Raw genomic sequence first — 25,209 nt, 5'->3', positions numbered from 1 at the left:
CTATGAATGTGATATTGCTCATAAATATCCAAGTATACGATGCATCTTTCATTCTTCAGTTCAATGATATATTCATTGGGGGGAAATCAGTTTGAATAAACTTTGTCATAGGATCCTTTCAATGCTTAAACTTACCACAGTCATTACTTGTTGCACTTGTACAATTTTGTTTTATTAGTTTATTTTTGTTTATCTATTTACCCTTCTTAGAATTTGAAAGATAATATAGATATTGTTTGATAAGTGAGATTTCTGATTAAAGTCGTTTAAAAAATAAAAAGTAGTGCTTGAAATGTCCTTGAATGTCCTGGAATTTGATTTTACAGTATATTTAAGTCACAAATGTCTCTGAAATAACCTCTGCGTCTCCAGGTTCGTTCATTAACATCTCACAGATGATCGCGTGCGTCGGGCAGCAGGCCATCAGCGGCTCTCGTGTTCCTGACGGATTTGAGAACCGTTCGCTGCCTCACTTTGAAAAGCACTCTAAAGTAAGAAGGATCTTCAGCTTTTCTCTGCTGTTTATCCCCTTATCTCAGTGTGCATGAGCGATTCTTCAATTACAGCCACTGCTGTCCTTTGTCCGCTGGGATGATTTCAAATAAATGCTTTTTGTAATTAAAAAAAGCAAATCGTTGTGTTGCACAATATGGATTATAGTCGCTTTAAACTTTATTTAATAACTGTACAATTGATTTTTCCTTGTTTTGAAGTGTCAGAAATAATGCATGTATTTAATTGACGTCTAGCAACAGGGTTCACACGAGTCCTTCAAATCCTTGAAAGTTTGTGAATCTGAAGACGAAGAAAAATCTAGGGCCTGGAAAGTTTTTGAAAATAAACATGCATAGATACATGTCCTTGAAAGTGCTTGAATTTATTTTATTTTTTAATTTAAAAAAGCCAATTGTTGTGTTGCACAGGAGAGATTATAGAAGCTGTTTAAACTTTATTTAATAACTTTAACAATTCGTTTTTTCCCTATTTTGAAGTGTCATAAATAATTCATGTATTTAATTGACTTCTATCAATCTTTAGATGATTATTTCCAAGGTTTATGCAACTCTTTGTCCAAAAACTGAATGTTTTCATTACCGTCGTAAAATCACACGGTGTACCAATGAATATTTCATCATGCTTTATGATTCTGTTTGGTTGGAAGAAATGCTTTTCGAAGTTATCAGGGGTTAAAGAAGACACAAACCAGAGGCTGTGTGGAATAAAAGCAACATGTTTGTGTGATTTTTCTTTGTTGTTTCAGCTCCCTGCTGCGAAGGGCTTTGTGGCGGACAGCTTTTATTCTGGTCTGACGCCCACTGAGTTCTTCTTCCACACGATGGCTGGTAGAGAAGGGCTGGTCGACACCGCTGTGAAAACAGCAGAGACGGGATACATGCAGGTACGAGAGCAGATGAAACGTCTCCGTTTGCCTCCTGTCTCCACATTAAAGTGAAAATCCAGCTTTGTTTATATGTCTGTGCGGTGTTTATGTGCTTTAAGACAAACCATGTGTAAATTCATAAGTCGACAGCATTGCTGAGTATTTTTTCTTTAAAACTGCAGTGAACCAAAGACAGTCTCAAAAACACGCTTTGAAATCCCTGGTGTTTCTGACGTCACAAACAGGGTTTGAAATTAACACCATTAATGACAATTGCGGGTAAACCTGTAAAAACGGTGGCGGGTAACGCTGCCAAATCACTAGCCAATTTGGCGGGTTACTTATGTTTTACTCACTTTGCTAGGGAAGTTCGTGTAAGCCATATCTGCGCAGATTTAGCGCAAATACTGAACTCGTGAGTCTTCATGATACCGGTATATTAATAAATGGAGCGTATTGCGCAGAATCTGCTCATATCTAGCTTACTTGAACATGACCGTCACTTCGCATCAAATAACAGTACGCTTGTTAATTTGCATTGGAGCAATAGCAAAGATTTAAAAGCATTTGGTTAGCAGAAAAGACATTGTTATTTCCCAACATCCTACATTTTTATTGATGTTCTTTATAATGTATTGATCTGTCAACCCTAAAACACATTTTTGGTGAAAAGCATGAAAGAGGAAGAGAGGAGATGCTGGATAGCAGGATTTAGTTTGAATAAGAAATTAATGTATGAAATCCAACTTTTATAATACATTTATTTTTGTATATAAAAATCAAGGCCCTGGAAAGTGTTTGAAAATAAACATATATGGATACAGGTCCATGAAAGTGCTTGAATTTATTTTATTTTTTTCAAATAAAATAAATGTTTTTATTTTATATATATATAGCTGTGACTTAGTTAATCGTTTATTTCTTTATTTTTGGCTAGTAGAAGTTCTGAATATCCAGTAACTTAGAAATTTAGTAGCCAAATTGGCTGGTGAGTGAAAATGTTTTAAACTACCTTGTAACCAATCAGATCAACGTGTGATCGTCAACGAGTGGATCTCTGAGATGAGTGTGTGAGTGGAGGCGGGGCTCATTTGCATATTCATAGAACAGCATATACTAAATGAGGCAAGGGTGTCAAGTTACATTTAAGCAATTTTAAAGCATGAAGACATTTATTTTTAGGGAAAAACAATTATATATCAAATACCAAAAATAATTTTGGGGATCAAAGATGAGTTTTAATGGATAAAATTAACTACAGGGGGACTTTAATGTATTGTTGTAATTATAAACGCCCATTTACCGCACATTCACAGAAAATGGCGTACTTCTGCTTTGCAAAATAAAGTGGATAGTGATGCAATTAATAAGTTATGGCTTTATTTATACACCTTAGCTATCAATATTATTCCAGCTTTAATTCAAATCTAAAAAATGTATTCCGTCATTTTCTTGCCCTTATGTCATTGCATAACGTTTTCTTATTCTGCATTTTCTTAACTGTCTTCTGTGTGTTGCACAGAGGCGTTTGGTGAAGTCTCTGGAGGACTTGTGCTCTCAGTACGATCTGACGGTGCGCAGCTCCACCGGTGACATCATTCAGTTCATCTACGGCGGAGACGGACTCGATCCCGCGGACATGGAGGGGAAAGATGAGCCGCTGGAGTTCAAAAGAGTCCTCGACAACATCAGAGTATGTCAAAGGTTATTCTCAAAGAAACCCGTTAGCTCCGGTGAAACGTGCATGATGAACAAACTTGTTTATTAAATTAGTTTAAACAATCTTACCTCTGAATTCAAATTTTATATGGAACAGACCAAATTTAAGTAGTTCACTGAAAATCTTGCATCTAAATGTAATTTGCATATTTAAATGAGCTGGTTAGATAATACGGTGTTTGCCGTCATGTCATAAACTTGATGTGGCTCTGACAGAATTGTATCTTTTCTTGTTCAGCTATTCCTTATGGAATCCATTTTATTTTATTTGTCTGGACAATGTTTTAACGGTCACCTAATCAATTGAATTCATAAAACTAACAATTTAATATATTTATAAATGTTAATGATAATTGTGTCCTATGAAATCGGTTTTATTTTTCTCAAATTCTGTTTTGCTTTTTTCTGTTTTATGATGTAATACAAATGTATCATCAAACAATGTGAAAATCAAATTCACACAATTTTTACAATATAATCAATCTTTTAAAATGTAATCAAATTAAAATATAACAATCTGTTTACAAAAAAATCACTTTTATTTTTGTATAAAATAAATGCAAAAGTTATAAATAAACTTCTGCACCACAATTTAGGGCTGCAGCTATCGATTATTTTGTAATCGATTAATCTAGCACTTAATCGATCGATTAATCGCGTAATCGGATAATTTTGTGTGTGTTTTTAAACAACTAAAACAAATAATGCATAACGAAAATGATGTGGCTGTAAAATGATCAAGCATTTGGCTTTTATTTCTCAAAAAACAAACAAAAAAAACTTATTCCAACTCCAACATTTGGCTACAAAACTAGGCCTATTTATTGCAATTTTTACCCATTTAGTATAAGTGCCAACAATGTTCTATGCTCAATTACTTTGGTAGCCAATTAAAATGTCTTTCCCAAAAGTACGAGTGGATTTGGAGAAGCAGGCTGGGGAATTTTATTTTTTGTTGTTGTCTGTAACTATTTGGAAGACGTGACATACAAACAAGGTCTCGCAAAGACTGCAATACAATGTGTTCCTCCATCACGTCGCGGTGTGTACAGTGAATGCATGCTGAAATTATTGTTGTGTGGCTACATGAAAGTTTAAGCATATGTGATGCATTGCCGCAATTGATCTGACTGGCGCGTGAGAGAGACGAGGGTGCATGTGTGTGTGTATGCGTGTGTGTCTGTGTGTGTGTGTGTAAGTGAAGGGGTTCACACACTGAACGCAACTTTAATTATTTGCGCGAGTAGATTATACAAAGTCAGTGCAAAGACGCGAATAGACGCATCATTCGCGCCGGGCGTCAAGAATGACGCGAACGTCTTCCGCGCACGTTGAAAATTTTTAACTCGAGCGAATGTTTAAGCGTCTAACTAAACGCGATAGACGCTTATTTGCCGCTCTATTCGCGTTCGGTGTGAACACACCATTAGGTTATGTTTCAGTGTCACTTGGTGAGAGCATGGAGTGGATGCTTTCGGTTCAGATTCTGAATCATTGAAGTCGTACTGTTGTGGTATGCAGGTCTACTTCGCAGTAGACACATTGCACATTCAAGTATGTAATGATCCCAAACTTTAGACATTCTCTGCCGTTTATGGACATCTTTACTCTCCGCCATCGTGCCAAATAAATTCAAAATGTATCACGCACTATAGTATAGATCCGCGTATAGTGAATTACATTTTACATGGGATTTTAACGAGGCTTCGAGGCAGAGTTTTTGCCTCGAGGAATTTTTTTAATCGAGTAACTCGAGGAATCGTTTCAGCCCTACCACAATTATATAAATTAAAAGATGGATAAAATCTATTTGTTTAATAAATAAATAAATTACATTTTTATTTCTACTACTTAAGTACATTTTACTGTAGTACACAAATTATAGGACCTAAATTAATTCACTAGTCAAATTTTCACCACATTTCCTGCACAGAAACTGAAGTCTAGTTATTCCTGTTTCATGCGGTTCTGCTCGTGTATGAGCAATCAGAGGGGATTCTGGGATTGTGGTGTTGCCTCTTAAATGTGAGCTGACATTTATGAAATGGTTGATTTGTGGTCTGTCATCAGTTTTGTTCAATCACTGCTGGCCTGTTTTCATCTCCACATTCTGATCACTACTATCTGTGGAGTCTAATTAATTGAAATGGTGCTGGTGGATGCTGGGATGTGGAAACGCTCTCTGTGGGAACGCTGAAGAGCACTTTACACATCATTTTCTCTCTCTTGCTCATCCTGAACGCTGATGCTCAGGTTTGTTTTCTCAGGCGGTGTTCGGCTGTCCAGGAGAGCCGGCGCTGAGCAGAAACGAGCTGGTTTTGACCACCGACTCCATCATGAAGAGAAAAGACTTTATCTGCTGTAAAGACACGTTTCTGGAGGTGAGACGCTGCACTTTTTGTCTCCCTCATGTTGATCCAAACCTGAATGAAATTGATTTCTTCAGTTGAACACAAAAAAGTAGGCGTTTAGCTGAATGTTCACGCTGCTCTTTTCTATACAATCAGATCAGACCCGTGACCAGGAGCTGTCAAGCTCCTATAATCACTAAAAAGATGCCATTAAAAATGAAAAATCATATTCATATCCTATAGGGCTAATTTGATTCGATTTCGATTCACAAGCTTGCAATTCGATTTCGATTCAATGTTGATTTTGGATATCAGGTACAAAACATGGCAAATTTTCTCCAGGAAAACAAATCTCTTAACTAATGCTGTAAACTATGGGAGTCAGTTGTAGCCTATAGGCTTTTATTAGCCTACTATAATATTGAAGGTAAAAAGTAACTGATTTGTATACAAACACTTAAATTACACTTGTATTTATTTTACGAAATAATAGATTTATATGAAATATCCAATCCAATCCTCTTTATTTATATAGCACAATTAAATAAACACAGGGTTTCCAAAGTGCTTTACATCATAACAATAAAAACACAATAGGATAAAAAAAAATAATAATAATAAAATACGATACGCACAATACGATAAAAGTAATAAAATAAGATAAAACAACATAAAATAAATAAATAAATAAAAAATGTAAAGAATGTACTGACACACAACACACCTAAATCACATTAAACACGATTAACTGCTGTTAAAAGCCATAGTAAAAAGATTGTTTTAAGCAGAGATTTAAAATGAAACGGTGAAGAAGCATGTCTAAAGCCCTATTCGCACGGGATTAGTACTATCTGGGGACCTCGTGTGATTTAAAAATTACCCCGCCACATCTGAATTTCATGTGGCGCATTCGCACGGGATAACCGAAGCCTGTGATTTTACTCAAATTTACCGACTTATCTCCCGGATATGACGTCAATATGATATTGCTTGGAAATGTATTTTCGTTATAGGTCTAGCTGTATGATATATTATGACATAAACAGAATAAAGTTCCTTACCGCATGCTGCTATACATATCATTCATCTCCATCTAATCATTCTTTTTGTTTTTGCTCTTCTGATGATTTTCAGCTTTCACTTTCTGCAAATTGTGTAGTTGTGTATAGCGATATGACCCAGCACCCAAAATACTATCAAAACACTCCAAACCAGCCTCCATTCTTCGCGAAAGATAGATAAAAAGGCGCACATGAAACAAAAACCTTGAAAAAATGATATACGATCCGGCCAAATCACAGAGATGTCGATTCGCACGGGACTAATATTATCACAGGACCTCAGTCTTCGGCGAAATATAGTAGGTAATTTGCGGGGGAATTTTTACTTTACAAATTACAGACATGGCTGATTCGCACGGGATTAAGATCTCAGACAAACTCCGCAATTATTACAAATGACTAGAGGTCACCAGGTAATACTTATCCCGTGCGAATAGAGTGTAATGTGTAGTGGCAATACATTCCAAAGTTTTGGAGCGGCAACAGCAAAAGCTCGTTCTCCTCTACGTTTCAGCCTCGTTCTAGGCACTGTCAGGAGCAGCTGGTCAGCAGACCTGAGAGAGCGGTTGGGAATATAGGGATGCAGTAACTCAGCGAGGTACGGTGGGGCAAGGCCATTCAAAGCTTTAAAAGCAAATAAAAGGAGTTTAAAATGAATCCTAAAATGAACAGGCAGCCAGTGGAGTGAAGCTAAAATAGTTGAAATATGCTCATACTTTCTTGTGCCAGTTAAGAGACGAGCAGCAGCATTTTGAACCAGTTGAAGACGGGCAATGGAGGACCCACTCGCCCCCAAATAAAGTACATTGCAGTAATCCAACCGAGTGGTCACAAAGGCGTGAATTACTGTCTCAAATTGCTGTCTTGAAAGGACTGGTTTAATTTTTGCCAGCTGTCTTAACTGGAAAAAAAATAGACTTCACTATGGCTTTAATCTGGTTGTCAAACTTAAGGTCAGTGTCCACCTTTACCCCCAGATTCGTAATGATTGCCTTGTGATACTGTGCTAAAGAACCCAGATCAACCAGGGGCGTTTCTGGAGTGCCACTACCACTAAAGACCATGACTTCTGTCTTTTTTTCATTAAAATTAAAAAAATCACATCCAGGCCTTAATGTCATGTAAACACTCTAGCAAATGCTTAACACAATAGGAGTCAGACTTTCTGAGAGGAACATAGATCTGACTGTCATCTGCATAGCAATGAAAATAAATACCATTGTAATACCGAAATATAAACATTTAAATAGTGGATGTCACAAAAACTTGCCAGATTTATTCAAACATGCTTTAAACATTGAAGAACATTAAAAATTATAATGAATACGTAATATGATGCATATACTGTATTAGCAAAATGCTAATTTCTAGAGTTAATTTTTCTAGCTGACTAATGAGTTTATGGTCACTGGTTATGAATATGAACATTTATCTGAGGTAAAAACGTGTGACGTTAAATGTGACGTTCACTGACGTCTTTCCACGGTCGAAACACTGATTTAGCGATTCCATGTAACATGATACGGAATTCGAAAAGTTGTAGTCTATCTTTTAAAACACTTTCAGACGCTCATGAATGTTTATTTCACGCTGTATTTGGTATTATTAAGGCGGAAGATAAGATGTGCTCGCGCTGCTGCTTCTCTTGAGCTGAGCTGATCCAGAGCGATCTCACTCCACAGCGCCAAATCGGTGTTTGTTTTTGATTTCGTAAGAAAATGGACGTAATTTGAAATCTGAGACTGTTTCATATCAATAAAGCACAAAGATTATTGCGTTTATTTGATGGGATGCGCGCTACAATGTTCCATTCATTCATCAACTATGACTATAGCCTAATCTTTTCTTGGGATTTAAGAATCAATATTGGTTCGTTAAAATGAGAATCGATTAAAATCGAGAAATCAATATTTTTTACCCAGCCCTAATATCTTATGAGGTCATGCTTTGCACGAGGAATAGACTGCAATTGACTTAAGATCAGTCGGGGGGATCGCAAGATGCCTTAAAATGATTAAAATAAAAAGAGTGGTTTTACTGTGTTTATGAGAGGTGGCATAAGGATGCTGAAGAGCAGAAGCAGCGAAGCATTTAAACAACACTGATGCATTTATATAGTGACGGCTAAAGAGTTTTGTTGCAGAAACATGGATCTCTGAAATAAAGCTCATTGCTAAATCGGTTAAACATCTGCGGGTAATGTCCAGGTTGCATAAAAATGCAGTTGTCACTTAAACCATGTACACACTCAAAAGTTTTAAATGCCCCGCTATGCTATTTTAAAGATTCCTAATGTTGTTTTGGAGTCTCCTGCGATATGTTTACATGCATCCAAGGTCAAAAAGTCACTTTAATTTTCTAATCATATCCACTGCAGCATCAGCTCTTTTCTCTCAGTGTCTGAAAAGGTTTGTCTGCAGATTCAGTCTCTCTAAACCCCGCCTCTCTGAACGCTGCTCTGCTCTGATTGGTCAGATGTCTGTTGTGATTGGTCAGAATCGAAGTGCTCATTATCATATCTGAATCTCAGCTCTTGATCACAGTGATACGAACAGTAACGATGGCGTGGGTTTTACCGTATCAATCTCAGAAAACAGCGTCTTCTCGACACGAACAACACGAACCAAACTCTTCCAGTCTCAGATACACTACAGTGTTCAGCCAGTCAAGACCAGAGGCGGGCATTATGCAAATTAGTTATAAACCTACGCAGGTTCAGCAGGAAGTGATACTGAATTACTAATGACTCGTTTCAAGCAGTTCAGAATCTATTCTTTCTTTTAGAAGACAAAAACTTTGCAGTCCTTTTACATTCACACAATAAGCTCTATTACAAAGTACATGAAAGGTAACAACCGAAAAAGCATTATTTTATTAGTTTATTTAATGTAGTCAGTGTTTCTCCTGTATGCATTCAGCCGCTTAAATGAAATTGATGACCGAAGCGTTTCTGCTCAGTGTCTGTGTCTTTCATTTAAAGGCACTGACAGACACTGGCAGTGACAAGTACTTACAGGTATTGTATGGCATCAGCATGACTTGTGAGTTTAATTGAGTTTATTAATGTCTTTATATGAGAGCCAGGTGTGAGTTTAGTTCAGCATGACTTGCAGTAGTAACCAGTGTTAATGTGCTGATGCTGGTCTACACACACTAATCCTGATGCACGCTTTCAAACCGGTCGTCCGGACCATTAGAGATTTTCAGGTTTATATGAATTTGCAGATTTATGCCTCAAAATACGACCCACTGCTTCCTGAGTGTCTCAAATTTCACCCCTGATCAAAATTAATTATTTTGCTGAAAGCCTGTTTTAAGATTTTATTTGCATTGCTTTATTATTTTCATGATAATTAAACTCATTTTTTGGAAGTTTAATCATTTTCTAAGTCATTATAAATCAGTGTTATTTTTGTATTTTATATACTATTGTAGTATTTATTAACTTTTGTAGTTTGGCCATTTTTATGTGATTTTGACCTTTTAATTAGTTTTCAATGTAAAGTTTTTTATTTTTAGTACTAAAACCTATTTTATTTCCATTTGTTTTGATGGAAGCATTTTTAATAAATTACAAAAATATATTTTGAGTTTTAAGGTGATATATTTGATATTTTTGACAGAATCTGTGAGATTTATCCTATAATATCTTTTTATACTTTTTGTGCAAAGCTGAATTCGTGTAAATGATTTTGCTGCAGTTAATGAGCTCTGCTTTGCATTTTGGGTTCATTTTGTTCATGTAATTTTGCTTTCTAAATTCTTTGAAATTCTTTTCAATTGTAGGAAATCAGAAAGTTCATAAAAACAACTTCGGAGAGAATCAAAAAGACACGTGACAAGTACGGCATCAATGACAATGGAACAACAGAGGTAAGAGCTCAGCTTTATGTGTGAGTGAGTGAGAGTGTGAGCAAATAGAAAATACGCCCAATGGAAACACTTAAACCATATATCGCAAAACAAGTTTTTACACTCACATGAGGTGGTTTTTTCAGGCAATTCGAAAAAGAAATATTTCGCCAAACTGCAATGGAAACAGTTTTTGCGCATTTACAGGTCACCTGACGTGGATGCTTGGTTTGTTTGGACAGATTATGAGACAGAGTTCTTTATTAAATTCATAAAAGACAAAAGAATTACAGGAATACTGGATTGTAAACCTCAAGGAAATGCCACAATCAAGACCTCGAAGCAGATATGAGGGAGAAACACCCAGAAACTCCTCATATGTGCCACTCTCAAATATAAGGGTCTTACCTTGCCAGGTCATTAATGCTTGGATAACACACACACACGTCTCCTTTTAATAATAATGGCCAGTGCGGTGGCTGGGATATACATTAACCTACCAATGTCCGTTGCCATCATTTTTGGAATGATTATCGCGAGAGGAAAAAATGAAGTTTTAGCCGCATAACATTCGGTTAATGGAAACGCTGTTATTTCACATTCGTTTTTTGACAACATTTAGAAAAAAAATCTCAATTTTTGTGCAAATCTGTAATGGAAATGCGCCGTGAGTGACAGTCAGACAGAGTGTGTGTGTCTGATGGCCTGTTTTCTGTTCCGTTACAGCCTAAAGTTCTGTACCAGTTGGACAGGATCACTCCGACCCAGCTGGAGAAGTTTCTGGAAACCTGCAGAGACAAATATATGAGGTAACACACACACACACACACACAGCGTTACACAGTTTCTGATGAGCGCTCGCTCTAACAGTGCTCGTGCTGTTCAGCAGACGCTGAGCTTAATCTGGGCAGAAACATCTTCATTACTGACCCTGTCAGGATAAAGTTGATACTATGACTTCTATTTGCTCAGATCTAGAGATGCCTAAAATAACTAAAACTAAAATAATTACTTTATTCAACTATTCATTTTTTCCCGTGTGGATCTGTGACGTGTTCACGGGAGCGACGCATGCGCGAGAACTGAGATGAGAGAAGCTTGTAAATGTCAGGACGTCATCTTCTCAGTTCCCACGCATGCGTCCTGGCGCTCTTTGAGCAACAATATTGCTATTAAAGGTGCTGTATGTAACTTTTTTTACTCTACTAAACCATAAAAATACTATAATATGTTTGCTGATATTTAGGAAATCTGCCAAGTTCACATACTCATTTCTCTGAAAAAAGCTTCTACAGCCAGTTATTTTACTTATTATTTTACACGTTCGTGTTGTCAGTTGGTTTTTGTTTTGGTCTGTGTGACTCCGCCCACTGCCAGTTCACCCAATAGTATTTCGACATCCTGAGTTGCCAGGAAAACGCAGCGTATTGCAGCCTTGGAAACGAGCAAACAAACTGGGTCAGAGATTGCAGATTCCACACAACCGAAAAAGCCTCGGAATCCATCTAAAAATCTACTAATAATCTAATAAACGTTATTTTTGATTAAATCTGAGAGCTGGATCACTCCTCGATAGGCTTCTAAGGGATTGAAACTTGCCGGCCCCGAAAAGTTTTATCGTCGCTTGATAGACTTAAGATTGAGCCACTGTAGTCACTTGGACTATTTTAACGATGTCTTTAATAACTTTTCGGGGAACAAGTTTCAATCCCTTAGAAGCCTATGGAGGAGTGATCCAGCTCTCAGATTTAATCACAAATATCTTAATTCATGTTCCGAAGATGAACGAAGGTCTTACGGGGTTGAACAACATGAGGGAGAGTAATTACTGACAGAATTTTTATTTTTGGGTGAACTATCCCTTTAAGTTTCTTCTGCCTTCGTTGTCAATTTCGCTCGTTCCTGTTGTGTGTCCTCAAACTGGCAACCCGCTTGAGTCTCGAGTGTGAGGCAGGGGAAACGACGATCTCTAATATTTTGAATTTGGACTGCAGTACCGATTTCAACCACTAGTTCAAGTTCAATTTCATTTATGTAGCACATTTAACAACAGCCACTAGGCAGAACAAAGTGCTTTACAGAACAACAAGATTAAAAGAAGATATAACATGCATAACAAAAAAATAAGAGCAACATAGCTAAGAGTAACCATAAAACAGGAATAGCAAAACAGTATCAGACTCAAATATAAATTAGTAAAACCAACCGAAGAAAATAATCAATATGCTAAAGAAAACGGGTAAGAGACTTGAAAGCAGACCGAGGTGTCACTAGCTGTCATTCGTACAGACCGCATCGTTTAAATGTGCGATATGAATAAATAAGAGTGGAAGTTCAGTGAGGTGTGTGTTGCTCAGGGCGCAGATGGAGCCAGGGTCTGCAGTCGGAGCGCTGTGTGCCCAGAGCATCGGGGAGCCCGGCACTCAGATGACCCTCAAGACCTTTCACTTCGCTGGAGTCGCCTCCATGAACATCACTCTGGGAGTCCCGAGGATCAAAGAGATCATCAATGCGTCCAAGAACATCAGGTGACCACAGAAATCTGGAGATATCAGGGAATATCATGCTCATTTTATAGTGAACGTGATTTTTATACTTTTAAAGTTATACAAAAAAGTGATAATTACTTGTATTTATAATATTATTATTATTCACTAATATAATTGTATTAATGTATTATATTAATATATTATTTATATATAAATAAATCATTGTTTATATTTATAAATAATATTTATACATAAATTGAATTGTTTTCCAAGCCTGGAAATAAAAGTAATACATTTTTGTAGCATTTTATTATAGTATTTTTTTTTTATTAGAATAAATACAATTTATAAATTATTATTTGTAATATTTCTAATCCCCAGGAGTGAATATGTTTATATTCCAGTGCTGTGGTATTACCATCTAATATACCATCATATTAATAAATACCACAGTATTTTTTTAAGAGCACAGATGATAAACCATAGATCGACCTCACAGACCTGTCAGAGAAATCCTGAAATAACCTTCACAAAATAGAGAAATGAAACATTTCTAGACTCGAAAAGACCCTGTGAAAATGATAGACGTGCAGAAGACCGTAAAGGCGGGCATACACTGTGCGATGTCTGTGCGATTTCAGCAAGGTACCTACTCACACTGAACGAGTAAATCGCATGCGATGTAAAGCCAAAGCTCAGGATTTATGCGCTCACACTATACGGTCCGAACGTCGAGCTGCGACTGCTCACACTATACGTGTGAAATATGTGCGATAAACCCCCGTGCTGGGTTGCGCCTTGACCATATCATCCAGAGAGATATTGTCAAAACAAGCATCAGCTATCAATATCAAGATTTAGCACTTCCACTTTATGTATTAAATTATTATTAGTATTATTGTATTAGGGAAGGCTAATTTTATTATTAAATTGATCTGCTATTATAATTAATTTGCCACGCAATCATTTCACAGCACATCGCCGCAATGCGCTGTGAAATTATTGATAACTGATGCTTGTTTTGACAATATCTCTGGCTACATGATATAGTCTACCAACCCAGCTATAATTCATTGTAGCCTTTTTTCAAGAAAATTTTCAAAATTTTCAAGAAAATTGTCTAAAACATTTAGATCGATTAGGCTACAATGAATTATAGGCATATAATTATATTAACAGTCTATAATATGTCCGAACACTGCAATAATTAGTCATCAATGAAAATTAAAAACAGGTTTATTTCAAAAACATTGTTTAACAAATTAATAAAAGAAGCATGGTGCCACATCGCAGCTTGGAAGACGTGGGTAATAACTGGACAAACTGGAGGTAAGCAACAGTAATTTTGTAGCTAGTTTGAACTACAGAACTTAAAGAGTTCCCTCTTTTCGTTTTTTTTTTCTGCAGATTGAAATGGTTAAAATCTGTTTTCGCGCAGGCGCAGTGAGGGATAAAACACTGAGTTTAGGGCAATCTGTTCGTAGCTCTGCTTCAACTGTGCGATATAGTCACGAGGAGTGACCAAAATTTCTGACATGCCAGAAATCCATCCGACCATCCGATTGGTGATCGGGAGAGGTTAATCGCATCTCGTTTCCCCTTGTATACTGCACGAACACTGCACGACAAACAACGCACGACAAAGCGGAAAATCGGCCCGACCCGAAAAAGAGTCGCACGAGTCAGAATACGGCTCAAAATCGGACGAAATTCGCACAGTGTATGCCCGCCTTAAGAGTCATTCATGAGAGTTTGATCTCGACCCCTGGAGGAGGAAAACACGTGTCAATCAGAGAAGCCGTGTGTGTGTGTGTGTGTGTGTGTGTGTGTGTGTGTGTGTGTGTGTGTGTGTGTGTGTGTGTGTGTGTGTGTGTGTGTGTGTGTGTGTGTGCGCGCGCGCTAAGGAGACTCTGTCTCTGAGAGTGTGTGTGCTAACGAGTCTCTCTGTTTCAGTGAGTGTGTGAGTGCTAACGAGTCTCTCTGTTTCAGTGAGTGTGTGTGTGCTAACGAGTCTCTCTGTTTCAGTGAGTGTGTGAGTGCTAACGAGTCTCTCTGTTTCAGTGAGTGTGTGTGTGCTAACGAGTCTCTCTGTTTCAGTGAGTGTGTGAGTGCTAACGAGTCTCTCTGTTTCAGTGAGTGTGTGAGTGCTAACGAGTTTCTCTTTGTCTCAGTGAGAGTGTGTGTGCTAACGAGTCTCTATGTGTCAGTGAGTATGTGTGTGCTAACGAGTCTCTCTGTGTTTCAGTGAGTGTGTGTGTGCTAACGAGTCTCTGTCTCAGTGAGAGTGTGTGTGTGTGCTAACGAGTCTCTCTCTGTCTCAGTGAGAGTGTGTGTGTGTGTGCTAACGAGTCTCTCTCTGTTTCAGTGAGTGTGTGAGTGCTAACGAGTCTCTGTTTCAGTGAGTGTGTGAGTGCTAACGAGTCTCTCTTTGTCTCAGTGAGAGTGTGTGTGCTAACGAGTCTCTATGTGTCAGTGAGTGTGTGTGCTAACGAGTCTCTCTGTGTTTCAGTGAGAGTGTGTGTGTGCTAACGAGTCTCTGTCTCAGTGAGAGTGTGTGTGTGCTAACGAGTCTCTCTGTCTCAGTGAGAGTGTGTGTGTGTGTGCTAACGGGTCTCTCTTTGTCTCAGTGTGTGTGTGTGCTAACGAGTCTCTCTGTTTCAGTGAGAGTGTGTGTGTGCTAACGAGTCTCTCTCTGTTTCAGTGAGAGTGTGTGTGTGCTAACGAGTCTGTCTCAGTGAGTGTGTGTGCTAACGAGTCTCTCTCTGTCTCAGTGATGGTGTGTGTGTGCGCGTGCTAACGAGTCTCTCTTTGTCTCAGTGAGAGTGTGTGTGTGCTAACGAGTTTCTCTCTGTCTCAGTGAGAGTGTGTGTGTGTGCTAACGAGTCTCTCTTTGTCTCAGTGAGAGTGTGTGTGTGCGCTAACGAGTCTCTCTCTGTCTCAGTGAGAGTGTGTGTGTGTGCTAACGAGTCTCTCTTTGTCTCAGTGAGAGTGTGTGTGTGCTAACGAGTTTCTCTCGGTCTCAGTGAGAGTGTGTGTATGCTAACGAGTCTCTCTCTGTCTCAGTGAGAGTGTGTGTGTTCTAACAGTCTCTCTGAGAGTGTGTGTGTGTGTGTGCTAACAAGTCTCTCTGTGTCAGTACGCCCATCATAACTGCCAGCCTGGACTGTGATGACGATGCAGATTTCGCTCGGCTGGTGAAGGGGCGCATTGAGAAAACTCTTCTGGGAGAGGTACACACACTGACTTCTGCTGTTCACTAAAGCCATTTCTCATGCTCTCTGTTTGGGGTAGAGCTGGGTATCAGTCAGACATTTTCGATTATTAATACCGATACCATGACTTCGATATCGGTTCCTGAACGATACTTTTTCCAATACCAATTTTATGAACAGATAATGTTATAGCAGAGGCTGTAACATTAATGTGAAGAGGGGAAAAACTTGAGATAGTAGTAACACTTTCGCAGATATTCCGTATCATATTTCACAAATAGTTTGTTTCTGTGTTGTTTCTATATTAAATATCCGTTTAAATTTAAATTCTATCTGTTTAAATATTTCTGAATAGTTCAATTTAAATTGTATTAATAAAAATGCATGTGTAAATAATTACAATCATGATACTTGTTCAATTGTTTTTCAAATTCCATTTTATTTTTACCCAGTTCTGTTCTTTCTGTTTTATTGTCTATATTCCATTTTAATGGTTTAATCAAAAACATATACCTATAATTAATTGAATTCATAAAAACAACTTAATTTATTAATTTGTATACAATAATAGGGTCTATGAAATGTTGTTTGCTTTGTTTTTGTGTGTTTACATTTTTCTGGTCATAAAAAGCCCTTTATTTTTACGACAAACAAGTGCTACACAACAGAGGTTTACTGTTAAAATTATAACATGAGAGATTTTTTTAAATAATAATTTTATTATTAGTACTAGTATTGAATTAAGATGTACATTATACTGTAAAAGAGTAATATATTTCTTTCGCAGTTTAAGTTAAACAACTTTTATTTTGACGGTTTGCCGCGTAGATCTTCTTCTGTGATGTGATGATGGTTTCTCTCAAATGAAATGTTGTCAAAGTGAGAATATTAAACCACAAAAGGACTATTTAAATATGAATCCTGCATTTTCTGGCATCTCTTCATCAGACAATCATTTTGTCTCTTTAATCGTTGATGAGATTAACCCCTCAGGTGTCGAAATGTGGTACCGGACGACAAGACGTTTTTTGATACTCGATGGAATCGAGGTGATTCGGTCAGTGCCTAAAAAGTATCGAACTCGATACCCAGCTCTAGTTATATGTGTGTTCAGAAAGTCAATTTGAAATTAAAATGCCCCTGGAAACCACCCATGACATTTCTCCAGCCCTTGTGGAAAATTCAATCCCAGAATGCCTTGCATAGAGCTAATTTTGTAAATATGTAGTTGTGCTCGTTCACACTCTACAGACAGCACTGTTTTCAGAAGGAGCCTGTATGTTGGTGGTGTGTGTATTATTATTATTATTAAGTTGTTGTTGTTTTCAACTGAATCACTGCGTTTGATTGTTTCTGACAGATTTCTGAGTACATCGAGGAGGTTTTCCTGCCGGATGATTGTTTTATCCTGGTGAAACTGTCGTTAGAGAGGATTCGTCTTCTGAGGCTGGAGGTAACGGCACATTTGATCATAATTACCTGTTAGCATCACATCAGTCTCTGGTTTATTTTGATAGATTGACTTATTGACTTATATTTATATTGACTGATTACATGGATACGAGAAGCGACAAAAAAGTCTGTATTATGAATTTTAAAGGCCAGACAAGTAATTTGTTGAGGTGAGTTTGTAAAGAAAGACTACACACCTGCACACATATATATTCAAACACGCATACCATTCACACGTAACATACAATCCACGACAAAGACACAGGGCAAACATGAGGGCTTAAAGGGTTAGTTCACCCAAAAATGAAAATTAAGTCATTAATTACTCACCCCCATGCTGTACCAACCCCGTAAGACCTTCGTTCATCTTCGGAACACAAATGAAGATATTTTTGATTAAATCTGAGAGGTGGATCACTCCTCCATAGGCTGCCTAAGGGAATGAAACTTGACGGCCCAGAAAGTCATTAAAGAACATGTTTAAATATTCCATGTGCCTACAGTGGCTCAACTATAAGTTTATCAAGCGACGAGACTACTTTTTTCCCGAAAAAACCCCCATAAATAACGACTTTATTCGACTATTCCTTTTCTTCCTCGTGGGCCTGAGACGAGAGTTCAAGAGATTTCCACGACGCATGCGCGAGAACTGAGAAGAGGACGTTCTTCTTCTAATACTTCTTGTTCAGTTCTCGCGCATGCGTCGTGGAAATCTCTTGAACTCTCGTCTCAGGCCCACGAGGAAGAAAAGGAATAGTCGAATAAAGTCGTTATTTATGTGTTTTTTTTTCGGAAAAAAAGTATTCTCGTCGCTTGATAAACTTATAGTTGAGCCACTGTAGGCACATGGAATATTTAAACATGTTCTTTAATGACTTTCTGGGCCGTCAAGTTTCATTCCCTCTGGCAGCCTATGTAGCAGTGATCCACCTCTCAGATTTAATCAAAAATATCTTCATTTGTGTTCCGAAGATGAACGAAGGTCTTACGGGGTTGGTACAGCATGGGGGTGAGTAATTAATGACTTAATTTTCATTTTTGGGTGAACTAACCCTTTAAATACACTGACTAATTAAAAGACAAGGAACATCTGTGGACAATGATCAGATGATTAACAAATGACAAGACACATGGCAGGATCACATGACAAACGGGATCACGTGACAGACAAGAACAAGGAACAAGACACAAAACCCACACCATGACAATAACGTTTTTCAAAAAATTCTCGTTTAAGCGGCTCATAAGTTAATAACTAATGATCGTTGCGACGGAATTGAATCACTCAAAACTAACTTTAGCTGGACAATAAATTTATTCTAGATCTGCTGTAAAGCCAAAACAATGTTATTTTAATTTCTTATTGTCACTGTAAAGCTGCTTTGACACAATCTGTGCGCTATATGAAGGAAGGTGACTTGACTAGTTCAGCCATTGTCATTATTTCACTATGATGATGATGATCATCTTCAGAGAGGTTTATAGAGTCGTGTTTGTTCTGTTCAGGTGAACGCAGAGACCGTACGCTACTCCATCTGCACGTCGAAGCTGCGTGTGAAGCCGGGTGACATCGCGGTTCACGGAGAGGCCGTGGTGTGTGTGTCGCCCAGGGAAAACAGCAAGAGCTCCATGTACTACGTCCTGCAGTCGCTCAAACAGGAGCTTCCTAAGGTCAGTCACCGACACCGCAATTAGAGATATACTTCTACAGACTCGCACACGCTGATATGATCATAACTGATGCTGATATCTGGAGAACAGAGTGACCATGTGATGTAGTTCAATTAGCCAATCGGAATATGTGTCTTTTAAGGGAATTAAAAAGGAATTGCAACCTGGAAGACACATGCTTAAACAGTATATAGAATAAAGACAAAATGCTAGATTTCATTTTGTTTATTGGTAGCCCTTAAGGTTTCATTTAAAATTATTGAACAACAATTCTTAAATTAGGGTTAATGTTCAGTTATACTTAAAATCTTCCACCCAACTCGGGAAAAGGCCAAGCGAATTATCGCAACATTTAGCCTATTGCCAATTCACTTCCATTTGTTTAATTAATAAAATATATTGGAAGTAAATTCATTTTGGATCAGTACAAATACTTTGCTTTAAAAGTACCAAGTAGTCACACAGTGAGAGAAAAAAATCTGTGTAGAAAAGATGCATCCATAATCGTTTTATCTCATTGCTGCCCTCTGAATCGTGAGGTGCCTAGAGATTCCCACCCCATACACACACATATATATATATATATAAATATAAATATTAGTGGTCGACTGATATTGTTTTTTTTAATTGCCGATATCTTAGAGAGCAGGGTGGCCGATGGCTGATATAAAGCCGTTTTTTTAATATATATATATATATATATATATATATATATATATATATATAATACTTTATATGCATTTAAATCAATATTTAATTAATTATAAATAAATGAGAAGAAAACTCTTTAAAATAAACATGATTATACTTTAGATGGCAACTTCTTGAATATGCAATCCTATAACACTATTTTTTGTAAATGAAGTAATTGTTTAAAAAACTTGAACTTTAAAATTTAAACTACTAAAATTACTGAAACAAAAATAAATGTAAAGATAAATCAAAATATTTTTAAACACAAAAACTACTAATAAAAATGGCAAAAGCACATACAATTACAAAAATTGAAACTAAAATTAAAATGCAATCTGAAAATATAAAAGCTAATATTATACTTGGCTTAGTGCTGTCAAATTGATTAGTCATATCTAACATAAGTGTGTGTGTGTGTGCGTGCGTGCGTGCGTGCGTGTGTGCGTGTGTGTGCGTGTGTGTGCGTGTGTGTGTGTGTGTGTGTAGGTGGTGGTCCAGGGCATCCCTCAAGTGGCGCGTGCCGTGATTCACATTGACGAGCAGAGCGGGATAAAGAAGTTCAAACTGCTGGTGGAGGGAGACAATCTCAGGGCTGTCATGGCAACACACGGCGTCAACGGCAACAGAACGACATCCAACAACACGTATGAGGTAAGCTGGCACTCATCTCTTCACTGGGACTTATATTCACTGGGACTCCTCTCTTCACTACACCGGCCCACAGACCAGTCTGACTCTGATAGAGCTAACGTAGACTCACTGTATTCCGGACTCATAATTATTTTATAAGACAATAAGAATGTTTTTTGTCATTTTCTGGTGGGTGATCATGTTTTAAGAGTCGTTTTCTGCGGAGGTATGCTTCTCCCCTCTTCCTTTTGTCCTGCCGGAAAACCCTCCGCCCGCCATTTTCTGAACAGTCATTGGTGTACGTTAGAAACTCACGTTGATTCTTTGAAACGACTGGCTCTGGAAACATAGGGTTGGTCGCAATCGATAGAGGAGGATGCAAAGATGACACGGATATATATAGATGCCATGACCTGAAAGTGTTTATTTATAGAATTTGCGGAAAAGGTCAAGTGTCCGGAATACCGTGATGTCCAGAATACAGTGAGTCTACGTTATAGACCTTATTCACAGCAGCGCCATCTTTGATTTTTAATGGGAATGAAAGCGAGGCTGTGAGGGACAGACATGCATCTCTTCAATGGGCTGTACTGTTATTTTATGTTTTTTGGATTGTTCTGCTCATGAAACACTGGAAAAATATCTTTCCAAGAAATTTCAGTTGACAAAAAACTCCCGACAATATAAGCTGTGGAAAATTGTAAGTAATCTAGGAGATTTATACAGCTTTTTACAGCGGATACCATTGGAAACACGACAAGTCTATAATCCCTCTGAATAAGGTCTGTTGCATCTTTAGGAAGATGTTCAGTTTTCTAAATGTTTCCTTCATGGTTTGCGTCTTAATCATTGGTCTTTAAATGAATAATGATTATCGTTCTTAACATGAAAAACTTTTGGCCCCTAAAAAATTTCGATTCCGCCTTTTTTTTATAACCAAAAAGCATGTCCAATCATTTGATTTCATAATGTAACAAGTTAATAATTTATTAATTTCATACAATAATATTCATAATTTAATTTATTAATTTCTTACAATAATAAGTCCTTATGAAATGTTTAATATTTTCAATAAGTTTTAATTTACTTATTATCAATTTTTAATGAAGGCATTAAACTGTAACAATTTAATTTTCTTTTTAAATGTAATCAAATGAAAATTTAACAATTACATTTTTTTGGCACAACACTTTTAAAAACATGGAAGAGCAAGAGACTAATTTTATTATTACTTGTAGAAGTACATGCTGCTGTACAATATTAATGTATTATCTTTCTGTCATAATTTCTTCTAGTTAAACAACTTTTATTTTGACGGGTTGTCATGAAGAGTTTCTGTGTCCATAGTGTCAGTTTTTATGAAGTGAAATTGTGAAACATTGACAGACGCTAGTCCATATGCATTGTGTAATATTTAGGAGGATCTGTTGACAGAAATGCAATGTCATAAACGTAACTATGTTTTCAATGGTGTATAAACACCTTAAAAACATAACGGTTCATTTAGTATTACCTTTGAATGAGCCATTTCTATCTACACACACCGCCCTTTACATCGACATGTTTCTACAGTGGCCCTAAACGGACACACGCGTTTCGTCACTATGTTGGTCTTTGTGCAAAGATGCTAGCTAAAGTCAGCAAATAAAACACTGACACGATGATGAACAAGCGACAATAATATTCACAATAACACATCGTTTTACTGAACAATTAAGTAAACCTAATGTCTTAATTTATCTTTGTAAAGAAACCTCGTTGCTTAACTGGCTACTCTCTGCTGTCTCAGACGACATCACTTCCTGTCGGCCACCGTAACTTCTGTTGGGTGCAATTCGCAACTTCACCACTAGATGCCACTTAAATATTACACACTGCACCTTTAAAAAATTGTACAGGCCAACTTTTGATTTATTAATTTATAATATGTCAGTGGGGCCTTCTATCTGTCTGAGTGTGTGATGGATGTGTTTGGGTTCATCAGGTCGAGAAGACGATAGGCATCGAAGCAGCGAGATCCACCATCATTAACGAGATCCAGTATACCATGGTAAACCACGGTATGAGCATCGACCGCAGGCACGTCATGCTGCTGGCGGACCTCATGTCCTATAAGGTGAGCTTCTGAAGGTCCACGTGTTGTTCTCTATGATGATGATGATGATGATATGATGGACACGAGAGCGACTCACTGAATCTTATGGGCCGCAGGGAGAGATTCTGGGCATCACTCGCTTCGGTCTGGCTAAGATGAAGGAGAGCGTTCTCATGCTGGCGTCCTTCGAGAAGACGGCCGATCATCTGTTCGATGCTGCGTACTTCGGCCAGAAAGACTCGGTCTGCGGTGAGTGAGGAGCAGAAACGCGTATAATCTGTGTGTGAATGTGTATATATATATGACCCTGGATCACAAAACCAGTCACATGTCGCACGGGTATATTTGTGGCAATAGCCAACAATACATTGTATGGGTCAAAATTATCTATTTTTTTCTTCTAAGCCAAAAGTCATTAGGATATTAAGTAAAGATCATGTTCCATGAAGATATTTAGTCAATTTCCGACCGTAAATGTAGAAAAAAATGTTTTTGTGTGGATGCAGCAAAAGTACAAACATAAATTGACAACTTTAAAGGTAATTTTCTCAATGTTTGGATTTTTTTGCACCCTCAGATTCCAAGATTCCAGATTTTCAAATAGCTTTCAGACGATGTATAAATCTCATTTTAAATAATTGCGTGCGTGCGCGTGCAAGATTTTATTTATAAAGAAAGAATAAATAAGAAATAAGAATGCAAATATGGTCCTTAAACAGGCTTGATTCGTATTACCATAATCTGAGGTGGAAAAAGATAAAAATATTGGTTAAACATTTATATATTTTTATATCAGTAACACTTTACCATAAGGTTTCATGTGTTGATATTAGGTAACTACGTTAGTTAACATGAACTAATGATGGAAAGCATTTATTAATCTTAGTTGATATTTCAACTAATATTTTATTAAAATCAAAAGTTTTATCTGTTAATAGACCTGAGCTGATATGAACTTACAATGAACAAATTAATAAAAATACAATATATAAAAAATAGTTTTGTTGAAGGATTTATACATGATAGAAATTTGTTCTACTTCCTTCCTTTAATCTATGCTAATTCTAATTAAATCATTGTGTATTGAGCATCTTATTAGAAATCTTAATGCAAAGATTGTTACTTTCCTTGATGTGATGTAGAAATGTGATTCACCCTGCAGTTGTTGTTTTTAGCAGTGCAAACTGAAATTGATGTATTTTTATTATATTTTTAGGTTACACCTTATTTTAAGGTGTCTTTGTTACACTGTAATTATATATTTAAGTACTGAGTAATAATAATTAATAACTACATGTACTTACTATAGGGTAAGGGTGTGTTTTAGGGTTAGTTGCATGTAATTATGACCTATTTATAGTAATTGTGTATAGTAACAAGCACACTAAAATGAAGTGTTAGCCATATTTTGACTTTATTATTGAATTTATGTCCACACACACACTGTGAAGTTTCAGGAGCGACAACCACATTTAAATACAGGAGTGAATCCTCTGAATGATCGTTCCTTGTGTGTACGACACACGACCCGCTTCTGAAATGGTGATGATTGACAGTGTGGTAACCATAGCAGCGTTCTAGCGTTCTCTCTCCGTGCGTGTATGTTGCCTGTTTGTGAATAACCAAAACTGAAAGTCAGTCCTTCTTCCTGTGTTTCCGCAGGTGTGTCCGAGTGCATTATAATGGGGATCCCCATGAATATCGGCACCGGACTCTTTAAACTCTTGCACAGCGCCACGAAGGAGCCCAGTCCCCCCCGCAGGCCGCTGCTCTTCGACAGTCCTGATTTCCACATCCCTCTGGTCCGGTAATCCTCACACAGATCGCTCTGATGTTCAGAGTAATGCACATCTCCTGCTGCTTTCACATCGTTCTGTGCCTTGAGGGATTTTTGCCATGCCAAATCTATTTTTCCCATTGAAAACGGTGGGAATAAGTTGCAGGGATGATGATGATGATTCAATGAATGAATCGCCTTAAAGACTGAGATCACTGATGTTTTTTTATTATCTTTATGATAATAGACTCTTGGGCCTTTTATGTTGATCCCTGCAAACATCCGGCCCTGTCATTATTTTCATTTAAGATTGTTCTTTACTTTTTTTAGAATAAGATCAGATTAAATAAAGCACTTGTATTTAGAAAAAAAAGATTGAGTAAATACTAATCTATTATGCTAAATATAATTTATGCGATTGAAAATGTGCATTTTTTTTTTGTTTCTGTGAGCTGGAAACAGGCATGGTTGACATCCATGTATTTTGTAAATATGTATCAGGTGTGAATAAAATGTACATTACGACAACAATCAGGAGCACATTGTGTCACTTGATTTATTTGTTGTGCATTATTAAAAGTTCACATCTGCCAGATGCTGTTTGAGAGTCTGAACGCCTCATGCTGAAGGTTTGCGGATGTGACGCTCCATCGTGTGAAAGGCCAGATTTCAGAAGACCGGCTTTTCCTCGCGTGTTCATTTCCGTCAGAGAATTTACATGTAAGTGCCCTTAAAATGCACCTGTAATAAAGCATAAATCTATTACAGATGCTCTGGAAAAACGAAGTCTCCACTTTAACAAGCACATTTTCAGCCTGTCGAGTGC

At 37.3% G+C, this 25,209-nt stretch overlaps 1 protein-coding gene across 2 annotated transcripts in view; it reads left to right on the top strand.

Annotated features, from left to right (window-relative positions):
* Window positions 1-24,914, top strand: part of polr3a (polymerase (RNA) III (DNA directed) polypeptide A) — a 48,796-nt gene extending 23,882 nt beyond the window's left edge. Inside the window, exons 18-32 of one of the 2 annotated variants that reach the window (XM_077230861.1) lie at window positions 373-491; window positions 1,262-1,399; window positions 2,904-3,074; window positions 5,368-5,481; window positions 9,493-9,528; window positions 10,299-10,385; window positions 11,091-11,173; window positions 12,722-12,892; window positions 15,990-16,083; window positions 17,426-17,518; window positions 19,024-19,188; window positions 20,368-20,532; window positions 22,496-22,627; window positions 22,723-22,855; window positions 24,269-24,914. In XM_077230861.1, the coding sequence (XP_077086976.1) occupies window positions 373-491; window positions 1,262-1,399; window positions 2,904-3,074; window positions 5,368-5,481; window positions 9,493-9,528; window positions 10,299-10,385; window positions 11,091-11,173; window positions 12,722-12,892; window positions 15,990-16,083; window positions 17,426-17,518; window positions 19,024-19,188; window positions 20,368-20,532; window positions 22,496-22,627; window positions 22,723-22,855; window positions 24,269-24,417 (1,850 nt within the window). In that variant the 3' untranslated portion in view covers window positions 24,418-24,914. The remainder of the gene's footprint in view (window positions 1-372; window positions 492-1,261; window positions 1,400-2,903; window positions 3,075-5,367; window positions 5,482-9,492; window positions 9,529-10,298; window positions 10,386-11,090; window positions 11,174-12,721; window positions 12,893-15,989; window positions 16,084-17,425; window positions 17,519-19,023; window positions 19,189-20,367; window positions 20,533-22,495; window positions 22,628-22,722; window positions 22,856-24,268) is intronic. The other variant, XM_077230863.1, reaches the window with a different exon arrangement.
* The last annotated feature ends 295 nt before the right edge of the window (window positions 24,915-25,209 follow it).

The sequence above is a fragment of the Siphateles boraxobius genome, unplaced genomic scaffold (assembly GCF_051911475.1).
Source record: "Siphateles boraxobius isolate OS27281-9 unplaced genomic scaffold, OSU_SipBor_1 151, whole genome shotgun sequence".
Taxonomy (NCBI): Eukaryota; Metazoa; Chordata; class Actinopteri; order Cypriniformes; family Leuciscidae; genus Siphateles; species Siphateles boraxobius.
The sequence above is the reverse complement of the archived record's forward strand: the minus strand, read 5'-3'. Positions and strand labels throughout refer to the sequence as shown.